This window comes from Erinaceus europaeus, chromosome 20, assembly GCF_950295315.1.
Source record: "Erinaceus europaeus chromosome 20, mEriEur2.1, whole genome shotgun sequence".
In the NCBI taxonomy this organism is placed as follows: domain Eukaryota; kingdom Metazoa; phylum Chordata; class Mammalia; order Eulipotyphla; family Erinaceidae; genus Erinaceus; species Erinaceus europaeus.
In genome coordinates this window covers 12247281-12258874 of record NC_080181.1, presented here as the reverse complement: position 1 = coordinate 12258874, position 11594 = coordinate 12247281, and the positions used below count along the sequence as shown (strand labels likewise).

At 59.7% G+C, this 11594-nt stretch overlaps 1 protein-coding gene across 1 annotated transcript in view; it reads left to right on the top strand.

Moving 5' to 3' along the window:
• SORL1 (sortilin related receptor 1) overlaps window positions 1-11594 on the top strand; it is a 219383-nt gene that overhangs the window by 197850 nt on the left and 9939 nt on the right. Inside the window, exons 42-47 of the mRNA XM_060179854.1 lie at window positions 1850-2034; window positions 3997-4116; window positions 5257-5421; window positions 5638-5812; window positions 7691-7797; window positions 8060-8252. Of these exons, the coding sequence (XP_060035837.1) occupies window positions 1850-2034; window positions 3997-4116; window positions 5257-5421; window positions 5638-5812; window positions 7691-7797; window positions 8060-8252 (945 nt within the window). The remainder of the gene's footprint in view (window positions 1-1849; window positions 2035-3996; window positions 4117-5256; window positions 5422-5637; window positions 5813-7690; window positions 7798-8059; window positions 8253-11594) is intronic.

The window sequence follows — 11594 nt, the reverse complement described above, 5'->3', positions numbered from 1 at the left end:
TCCCGCCTTCACTTCCTTTCCGCGTCAGCCCTACACCTGTTACTGCTTCCAAGTGTCTTTCCTTTTTTCCTCTTCTCTCTCAAATAAGTGACATCATGCTTGGCCTGGCTTCCTCTGGTGATTCCAGATTTGCTTTTCCTTTCATTGCTGGTATAAAAACGAGGTTCCTGGTGACAAGCACTTTGGGATCTAGTGGGCTGGGGGTACAGAGCCCTCTGATTTGCTTCCCTTGTCCTCTACCCCTTTGGGAGGATGGACCAAAATTCTTTATGGGGAGAAGGTGGGGCCCCTGGCTTCTGTAACGGCTTCTCTGCTGGACATGGACATCGGCAGGTGGATTCACACTCCCAGCCAGTTTCTTTTTCTAGGGATAGGGCTCTGGAGAGGTGGGTTTCTGGGAAGCATTGGTGAGTTCTGTCTCCCTCTCTCCCCCTCCCTCTCTCTCTCCCCCTCCCTCTCTCTGCCCTCCCTCTCTCTCCCCCACTCCCTCTCTCTCCCCCACTCCCCACCCATTAACACAGCGTCTGTGCGCACAGTGAGGCTCCATGGCAGGATCTGGAGGTGGGCAGAGCAGGTTGGGTGGTGCTGAGACAGCACCTTCAGGCAGAGGCGCCTGTGAGCCCTGAGGATGGCCAGAGCGCGTCCCGTGCGCCTCCCAGCCTGTTTGCAGATGCCTTCAGTCCCAGTCCGGCATCGCTCCTCCAGCTGTCCTGTGGTGCTGGTGACGGCGGTGGTGAGGGCTGGCTGAGGCAGCTGGGGGCTTGGCCGTGAAAACAGCACAGCACCCACTGTGCTCAGGCCTTCAGCCAGGCACCAGGCGTGGCCGTGCTCATGTGACATAAGAGAAACCGAGGCCCAGAGACTAGGAATTCTCCCAGAAGGCACTGAGGCAGCATCACGGCCCACAGCTTTCTTTTTCCCTTCGCTTTCCTTCTCTATTAGTGATTTAGTCATGACTAACAAGATTGCAAAGAGAGCACAAGGACCGGCATAAGGATCCAGGTTCGCTTCACAGATGCTGAAGCAGGTCTGCAGGTGTCTCTCTGTCTCTCTTCCTCTCTGTCTCCCTCTCCCCTCTCAGTTTCTCTCTGTCTCTAATAAGAAATAAATAAATAAGAAATTACACTTCCAGGAGTCGGGCGGTAGCACAGCGGGTTAAGTGCATGTGGTGCAAAGTGCAAGGACCTGCGAAAGGATCCCGGTTCGAGCCCCCTGGCTCCCCACCTGCAGGGGCGTTGCTTCATAGGCGGTGAAGCAGGTTTGAAGGTGTCTGTCTTTCTCTCCCCCTCTCTGTCTTCCCCTCCCCTCTCCATTTCTCTCTGTTCTATCCAACAACAACGACATCAGTAACAACAACAATAATAACCACAGCAACAATAAAACAACAAGGGCAACAAAAGGGGAAAAAATAGCCTCCAGGAGCAGTGGATTCCTGGTGGAGGCACCTAGCCCCAGGAATAACCCTGGAGGCCAGAGTAAAAAAAAAAAAAAAAAGGAAAAAGAAATTATCCAGGCCCACTGTGCTTATTACTAGTCCCAGTCACTAACAAAGAACAGTGACTGAGTCTGCAAAGTGTGAGAACCTGGCTACCTGTGTGAGACTCACTGAAGTGAATGTCACATGACACACATAATCAGGACTGGAGACCAGGAAATAGCTCAGCTGCTGGAACCCAGGCCTTGCCTGCCTGAGGCTCCGGGTTTGATTCCCGACACCGCTTGTGCCTGGTGGGTGCTATCACCGGTCCCCCACCCCATGGTTTGCATGATGAAATAAACACTCAAGCCCCACCAGTTACGATGGCATCGCCTCAACGTCCGCTGGCATGTCCGGCCCCTGTCTTCACAGTCGGCAACCTCACTGCTCACACAGCCTACGAGATCTCTGCCTGGGCCAGGACCGACTTGGGGGACAGCCCGCTGGCCTTTGAGCACGTGCTGACCAGGGGCATCCGCCCACCCGCCCCCAGCCTCAAAGCCAAGGCCGTCAACCAGACCACAGTGGAGTGCACCTGGACGGGCCCCAGGAGCGTGGTGAGTCGGAGTGGATGGCGCGGCCACCGCCCGCCAGATGGGCTCCCTGAAGCCAGGCCGGCCGGTGCCCCCTGCCCCCCTCCCTTCCGCCTCTCCCCAGGTCCCTGCCGGTCACCTCTCAGTGCTGGGGTCCTCTGGGGGCGCCCCCACCCCACGGCCAGGCCCGGTTTCTGGGTGTCACGGTGACCGCACACAGGCTGCCCTCTCCGCCCTGCCCCCACAGGGGCTCCCCATTCATTCCAGTCCCTGCTGCACCAGGACCCAGACTTTTCCTGGCCTTTCCCTGTGCGTTCTGACCCGCTGCAGTCAGATTCCTTTGTGCTTCGTTTTGAGCCTTCCCAAGGCCGCCTTCTTTTCCTCTCCTTTCTTTTCCCTCCTTCCTTCCTTCCTTTGTTCCTTTATTCTTTATTTTATTTGACAGTACAGAGAGGAATTGAGAGGGGAGAGGGAGACAGAGAAAGAGTGAGAGAGAGAGAGAGAGAGACATCTGCAGACCTGCTTCACTGCTTCTGAAGTGTCCTCCCTGCAGGTGAGGGGTGGGGCTCGAACCTGGGTCTTAGCAGATGGTGACCCGACCCGTGCGCTTGCTGGGCGCGCCTCTGCCCAGCCCCTCGGGCACACGCCGACCCTCCCCACACCCTGGGCCTGAAGTCACTGGCAGCGGCCTGCGCGCCCAGCCCCTCGCCCTCTAGCTGAGCCTCTCCCGGCCGGCGCTGCTGCAGCTTCTGCCTCATTGGCCGGAATGGGGTTGTGTGGCTGCCGAGGTGCAGCTTCCTCAGGAGGAGCTGGGCGCAGCATGTCCGCCCCGACCCCAAGCTCCTAGCCCCCCGCCCCGCCCGCTGAGAGAGCGCCCTCTGTGCTGGCCCAGCTTGTCCAGGCTCCCTGTGCTGGTATCTCTTTTTCTCCGATGAGCTTCCTTCCTTCTGTTTTTTTTAAATGCCTCCAGGGTTCTTCCTGGGGCTCTGCAGGACTGTGAAGCCACTGCTCCTGGCGGCCATTGTTTTCCATTTATTGGGCAGGACAGAGAGAAGCAGAGGAGGGGGAGACAGAAAGGGAGCAAGAAAGACAGGCACTTGCAGTCCCATTTCACTGCTTGTGAAGTGTCGCCCCTGCAGGTGGGGAGTCAGGGGCTCGAACCCAGATCCTTGGACTTAGTACTATGTGCACTTACTGGGTGCACCACCGCCCAGCCCCCCCCACCTACTTTCCTTCCTCCCTCCCCCCTCCCTCCCTCCCTCCCTTCCTTCCTTTTTTTTTTTTTTGCCTCCAGGGTTATTGCTGGGGCTCGGTGCCTGCACCACAAATCCACTCCTTATTGAGACCATTTTTTTCCCTTTTGTTGCCTGTGTTGTTTATTGTTGTTGTTGTTATTGCTGATGTCATCGTTGTTGGATAGGACAGAGAGAAATGGAAAGAGGAGGGGAAGACCAGAGTGGGGGAGAGAAAGACAGACACCTGCAGAGCTGCTTCACCGCCTGTGAAGTGACTCCCCTGCAGGTGGGGAACCAGGGGCTCGAACCAGGATCCTTACCAGTCCTTGCGCTTTGCACCTCATGCGCTTAACCTGCTGCTCCACTGCCCAGTCCCCCTCCTTCCTTTCTATGCGCAGGGTTATCACTCAGTGCCTGCACTCCAGCCCCTTGCTTCTGGTGGCCTTTTGATAGGACAGAGAGAAACTGAAAGGGGAGGGGGAGGTGGGAGAGAAACAGAGACCTGAAGCACCTGCTTCACTGCTTCCTGCTGAGGGCCCCGGGGCTTGAACCGGGTCCTTGCACATGGTGGCGTGTCTGAGGAGCTGTCCGCGGTATGTGACCTCTGCTCCTGCCCTGCAAGTGCTGGCGGGGTCCACGCGGAGCCAGGCCTCTGACACGTGTCCGGTGCTTCCCGTTGTCTGCACTCGGGGGTTTCGGGGGCCGTCCCGGCTGCCGGGTGGACATCCTTCCCCGTTCTCCCCTCTCCCAGGTTTACGGCATCTTCTACGCCACGTCCTTTCTGGATCTCTACCAGAATCCCCAGAGCGGGACCACTTCTCTCCACGACACAACGGTCCTGGTCGGCAGGGACGAGCAGTATTTGTTCCTGGTGAGTCTCCCCGGCTGGAGGGGTCTCTGCTGTGAGGGGGCGGCTTCGTGCCTGGGATCCTGGCTCAGCGCCCAGGGCCGGGGAGCCGGGACACACGTGCCGGGACCCTGTGTCGAGGAGGCAGAGCCCCTCCTGTGCACGGCCTCCAGGCTTCCCTGCGCACACGGCCGACGGCCTCGGCCACCTGCAGCTCATGGTGGAGGACGGAGGAGCTGCCATGGTGGGTTGAGGGCACCGTGCAGTGGTGGCACACAGGACTCGCAAGCAGAACATGCTAGCTGTGGGCCTGGCACCAGGGACAGAGCCGAACAGTGATCTGGTGCGAGGGAGAGGGAGAGAGGAGAAGTTGGCAGTGGGTGACAGGAATAACAGCTTTTTCTCCTTGTTGCTTCTGCTCTGTACTGTGCCCTGTGGGACGAGGTGGGTGGGAGGAGACAGTCGATCCTCATCCTGGCAGTGGAGTCCAGGCCAGCCCACCAAGCAGATGGGACAGCCCTCGTGGTGGGGAAATGTCTCTTAGCTGCTTTACCAAGTGAAAGAAAGAAAGGAGAAGCATAGAGCTGGTGTAGCTTCCTCCCTTCCTCCCTTCCTTCCTCCCTTCCTTCCTGTCTCCAGGGTTATTGCCGGGGCTGGGTGTCTGCACTACAAATCCACTGCTCCTGGTGGCCAATTTTCCATTTTATTGGATAGGACAGAGAGAAATTGAGAAAGGAGAAAATTGAGAGGGAGAGAGAAAGATAGACCCCTGCAGACCTGCCTCACTGCTTGTGAAGAGACCCCACCCCCTGCAGGTGGGGAGCCAGGGACTCGAACCCTGATCTTTGCAAGACTCTGTGCGCTTAACCAGGTGCGCCACCACCTGGCCCCAGGTGTAGTGTTTTCTCACCTGTACAAACTAGTCTAAGGAAAACAGGCTGCACTTGCTCCCAGGGCGTGCGTCTGTCCACAGGCGTGTGGCCGTCTGTGTGCAGGGATGTTTCTAGAACGAGCCCTGCACATTAGGATTGCAGAGGACACAGGCGGGTGGGCGGGGGTCTTCCTCACTGGCTGTGTGTCCCTTCCTTCCGTGTGTCCCTGCACCACTGTTCTGCTGGTGTTTGAGGAGCGGGACAGGCTGAGCCAGGCGGGCTTCTGTTTCAGGTCCGGGTGGTGGAGCCCTACCTGGGGCCGTCCTCTGACTACGTGGTGGTGAAGATGATCCCCGACAACCGCCTGCCTCCCCGCCGTCTGCACGCCGTCCGCGTGGGCCAGACCTGGGCCGTCATCAAGTGGGAGGCCCCATATGACAACCCTGACCAGGACCTGGTGAGGGGAGCCGGCCCCAGGCAGCCTGGAGTGGGGAGGGCAGGCAGGGACAGGCAGAATCCTGGGCCTGTGGGCAGAGCTCCTCCGTGCGGTCTGGGGTGAGAGTCCCAGGGGATGGACGGGCCTCAGAGCCAGCCGGGCAGTAGAATGTGGGACGGAGTGCCGCCCATTTGGGGGCCAGTGTCCGCCCGCCCTGAGGGTCCCTCCCTGTGCCAGCTGTACGCCGTGGCCGTGAGAGACCTGGTGAGGAGGAGTGACCGCAGCTACAAGGTGCGTTCCCGGAACAGCACGGTGGAGCACACGCTCGGCAGGCTGGAGCCAGGGGGCCGCTACCATGTCCTCGTGCAGCTGGGCAACATGAGCAAGGACTGCAGCGTCAAGATCAGCACCGGTGCGTGCGGCGGGCCCTTGCGGCTGCGCTGGCCGTGTGGTAGCCGGGGCGCCGAGGACTGGTGTAGGCCTCGACACCACAGTCTCTGAGTCGGTTATTTTACCATTCATTTTGTGCAGAGAGACGGAGAAATTGAGAGAGGAGAGAGAAGGGGTCAGGTGGTGATGCACCTGGTTAAATGTACATATTTCAAAGTGCAAGGATCCAGGTTCAAGCCCCTGGTCCCCACCGGCAGGGGGCAAACTTCACACGAGTAGTAAAGCAGGGCTGTCTCTGTCTCTCTAGCTCTCTCTCCCTCTTAATTTCTGTTTTATCAAAGTTTGTATATTAAGATATATTAAGATATATATATATATATATGGAGAGAGGGGGGGAGGGAGAGGGGGAGGGAGAGGTAGGGGGTGGGAGGGGAGAGGGAGAGAGAGAGGGAGACCAACCTGCAGTCCTGCTTCACCGTTTATGAAACTTCCCCCCTGTACAAAGGGATGGGGTGGGGGTTTGAACCTGGGTCCTTGCAGATGGTAATGCATGTGCTTAACCAGATGTGCCACCACTGCCCCACCCCCAGCTTTTTTCTTTCCTTCTTTCTTCTATTTTTTTTTTTCCTCCTAGAGCGCTGCTCGGTTCTGGCTTACAGTGATACAGGGGATTGAACCTGGGACCTCAGAGCCTCAGGCATCAGAGTTTTTCGCATTAGCATGATGTTGTCTCCCCAGCCCTCATTTATTATCATTACTTTTTTTTTAAATTTAATTTAATTTATTTATTTATTCCCTTTTGTTGCCCTTGTTGTTTTATTGTTGTAGTTATTATTATTGTTGTTGTCATTGTTGGATAGGACAGAGAGAAATGGAGAGAGGAGGGGAAGACAGAGAGGAGGAGAGAAAGATAGACACCTGCAGACCTGCTTCACCGCCCATGAAATGACTCTCCTGCATGTGGGGTTATCATTACTTTTATTTTATTTATTCTAGAGACAGAGAGAAACTAGGAGGGGAGGGGAGACAGAGAAGACACCCGCAGCCCTGCCTCACCGTGTGTGAAGTGTGCCCCCTGCAGGTGGGGAGCCGAGCTTTGAACCCAGGACCTTGAGTGGGCGTGTGTGCGCCCAGATATGCTGCTGTCTGGTGCTCTTCAGCTCTGGGGCACAACCCTCCCTGTCCTGTGGCTAGAACCCAGCGTTCCTCTCTGCACCGCCCCCCCTCCCCACCCCTGCTTGTCCTGGGCTCTCCTGGAGTCCAAGGATGCTAGTCACTGTCAAACTCTTTTTTTTAATGTTTATTTGGTTACATATTGGATAGAGAGAGAAACTCAAAGAGACATCTGCAGCCCTGCTTCAGCACTGCAGGTGGGGGCCGGGGACTTGGGACCTTGTGAACTGACGGGTGTACCCCCCGGACCCCCCACATTCTGTCACTGACCCTTGAGGGAGAGGAGAGCGACCGCCAACTGCTGGCTCTGACCAGACTGTGGGCCTGCACCCTGCCTCACCGGCGGGCTGGCCCTGCAGGATCTGTGCGATCCAGTCCCCTGACAAAATGCAGAGGTTTGGGGCCAGCAGTGGCACACCGGTTAAGATTACATAGCACCATGTGCAAGGACCTGGGTTCGAGCCCAGTTCCGTCCTGCAGAGGGGATGCTTCACAAGTGGTGAAGCAGGTCTGCAGGTGTCTCTCTGTATCTCCCCTCCTCTTGCAATATCTCTGTCCTATCAGACAAAATAGGAAAAAAAAAAAAAAGGAAAAAATAGCCACTGGGAGCAGTGGATTCAGGGCTGCCCTCACTGAGCCCCAGGGATAAGCTGGTGGCTAGAAACAAACAACAAGGTCGAGGGTCCATGCCACGCCCTGACTGCCCCTTGTTGGTCTTGTGTCACAGTCCCACTGTCGGCGCCTCACGCCTTAAAGGTCATCACAGAAAACGACCACGTCCTTCTGTTCTGGAAAAGTCTAGCCTTGAAGGAAAAGCAGTTTAATGAAAGCCGGGTAAGTACCCCTGATGCTTGGTGACTGGAGACAGGGAGGGCAGGGAGGGAGCCAGAAGAAAGGGCCCAGCTGTGGGGCTGCTCTGGGCCAGAGACAAAGACAGCTACAGAGACAGAGACAGAGGGACGGACAGAGACGCCGCACCCGCGCCAAGTCCCCAAAAGACGCCTGGGAGACAGACTGGCGTCCCTGCCGCGGGCTCCCCTCCCGCCTGCTCTTGGCGCCTGACGCCCCGCTGAGCTGGGTGCGCCCCCACACACAGGGCTACGAGGTGCACGTGCTGGACGGAGCCCTGAACACCTCGGCCGCCCTGGGCACCACCACAGACACCTTCTTCAAGGTCTCGGCCCTGCAGCCCGGCCACAACTACACCTTCACGGTGCGGGCGCGCTGCCTGCTGGGCGGCCAGCTGTGCGGGGACCCTGCCACGCTGCTGTTCCACGCCCCGGCCCCCGGTAAGTGCGTCCTCCCACAGCCCGCCTCGCCCGCCCCTTCACTGCCATCCTCCAGGGCCTGTGGGGAGGGAGGGGGCGAGAGGGAAGGCGGAGAACACAGCACCCCCCTGGAGGCAGGCCGCCCTGGTGCTGAGCGCTGGAACCCAGGGCTCCTGAAGGACTCGGCCCAGCTGATGACCCCTCAGCGCTGAGCCCTGGGGTCACCAAGGGCTGAACAGAGAGTGGAATAGGGAATAGAGAATGCGGGCCAGAGCAGGACTCGCCTCCAGGGCAGGTGGCGGGGTGTCACTTGCTTTCTGCCTTCACTCCTCCAACCCTCCTGCCCCGCCCTGCACAGAGCCCTCCCCACCCTCACGCTCACCCTGCCTGAGGACCACGCTCACCACCTCTACCCACCCAATCCACAGCAAACCCCCCCAAGGCCCCTCTCCTCTCCTCTCCTCTCCTCTCCTCTCCTCTCCTCTCCTCTCCCACAGCCGCCTTGGCCTCCCTCCCACCCCAGCCCTCCACACTCGCATCCCCATGACCCTCGGCCAACTCCCACCATATTCCCCCACACACGAGACCCCTGCAGCCCCCACCCCAGGTGCCACCTACCTCACCCTCTCTCTCCCCTGCTGGGCCTCAGTCCCCGCCCAGAGGCACTCAGCCCCAGACCCCCCACCTGCTCTGGCCGCACACACCCTGCGACACCTCAGCCACCCACCACCTCCATGCCAAACGGCGCCTAACACAGCAACACCCTGATTCCAGGGTCTAATGGCCCATCTCTACCCAGCCCTACAAGCCCTCCAACCTCCACCTATCCCCACCACACAGCTTTCCTCTCAGACCATCCCTACCTCAACCAGCCTCACCATGTCCACCCCACACCTACTTCACCAGCCACACACTAGCTATCAGCTCCCACCCTACCTGTCCCCTAACACCCCCTACCTATCCCCTAACACCCCTACCTATCCCTAACACCCCTACCTATCCCCTCCCACCCCCTACCTATCCCCTAACACCCCTACCTATCCCCTAACACCCCTACCTATCCCCTAACACCCCTACCTATCCCCTCCCACCCCCCACCTATTCCCTCCCACCCCTACCTATCCTCTCCTACCTATCCCCTCCATCCCTCTCTCTACCCCCCACCCCCTACCTATCCCCTCCCACCACTGTCTACCCCTCCCACCTCCTATCCCCTCTTACCTCCTCCTATCCCCTCCCACCACCTACCTATCCCCTACCACCCCCTACCTATCCCCTCCCACCCCCTACCTATCCCTTCCCACCCTCCCTCCCACCCCTTCCTATCCCCTCCCACCCCCTAACTATCCCCTTCCACCCCTACCTATCCGCTCCCACTCCTACCTATCCCCTCCCACCCCCTACCTATCCCCTCCCACCCCTATCCCTCCCACCCCCTACCTATCCCCTCCCACCCTCCCTCTACCCCCCTACCTATCCCCTACCACCCCCTACCTATCCCCTCCCACTCCTACCTATCCCCTCCCACCCCTATCCCTACCACCCCCTACCTATCCCTTCCCACCCTCCCTCCCACCCCTTCCTATCCCCTCCTACCCTCCCTCCCACCTCTTCCTATCCCCTCCTACCCCTTCCTATCCCCTCCCACCCCCTAACTATCCCCTTCCACCCCTACCTATCCGCTCCCACTCCTACCTATCCCCTCCCACCCCTATCCCTCCCACCCCTACCTATCCCCTCCCACCCCTATCCCTCCCACCCCCTACCTATCCCCTCCCACCCCTATCCCTCCCACCCCCTACCTATCCCCTCCCACCCTCCATCTACCCCCCTATCACCTCCCACCCCCTACGGATCCCCACCCACCCCCTACCAATCCCCACCCACCTCCTACCTATCCCCTCCCACCACCTACCTATCCCCTCCCACCCGCTACCTATCCCCTCCCACCCTCCCTCTACCCACCTACCTATCCCCTCCCACCACCTATCTATCCCCTCCCACTCCTACCTATCCCCTCCCACCCCTACCTATCCCCTCCCACCCCTACCTATCCCTCCCACCCCCACCTATCACCTCCCACCCTTCTTTTCCCCTCCCACCACCTACCTATCCCCTCCCACCCCCTACTTATCCCCTCCCACCCCCTACCTATCCCCGAGCCCCTACCTATCCCCTCCCACCCTCCCTCTACCCCCCACCCCCTACCTATCCCCTCCCACCCAACTATCCCCTCCCACCCCCCACCTATCCCCTCCCACCCCCCACCTATCCCCTCCCACCCCCACCTATCCCGTCCCACCCAACACCTATCCCCTCCCACCCCCCACCTATCGCCTCCCACCCCCCACCTATCCCCTCCCACCCTCCCTCTACCTATCCCCTCCCACCCCCTACCTATCCCCTCACACCCCCTACCTATCCCCTCACACCCCCTACCTATCCCCTCCCACACTCCCTCTACCCACCATCCCCTACCTATCCCCTCCCACCCCCTATTTATCCCCTCCCACCCCCTACATATCCCCTCCCACCCCCTACATATCCCCGAGCCCCTACCTATCCCCTCCCACCCTCCCTCTACCCCCCACCCCCTACCTATCCCCTCCCACCCCCTACCTATCCCCTCCCATCCCCTCCCTATCCCCTCCCACCCCCTACCTAACCCCTCCCACCCCCTACCTAACCCCTCCCACCCCCTACCTAACCCCTCCCACCCCCTACCTAACCCCTCCCACCCCCTACCTATCCCCTCCCACCCCTACCTATCCCCTCCCACCCCTACCTATCCCCTCCCACGCCCTACCTATCCCCTCCCACCCTCCCTCTACCCCCCACATCCTACCTATCCCCTCCCACCCTCCCTCTACCCCAACCCCCTATCGCCTCCCACCTCCTAGCTATCCCCTCCCACCCTCCCTCTACCCCCCACCCCATAACTATCCCCTCCCACCCCCTACCTATCCCTCCCACCCTCCCTCTACCACCCACCCCCTACCTATCCCCACCCACCCCCTACCTATCCCCTCCCACCCCCTACCTATCCCCTCCCACCCCCTACCTATCCCCTCCCACCCCCTACCTATCCCCTCCCACCCTCCCTCTACCCCCCACCCTCCCTCTACCCCCACCCCCTACCTATCCCCTCCCACCCCCTACCTATCCCCTCCCACCCCTACCTATCCCCTCCCACCACCTACCTATCCACTCCCACCACCTACCTATCCCCTCCCACCCTCCCTCTACCCCCCACCCCCTACCTATCCCCTCCCACCCAACTATCCCCTCCCACCCCTACCTATCCCCTCCCACCCAACTATCCCCTCCCACCCCCCACCTATCCCCTCCCACCCCCACCTATCC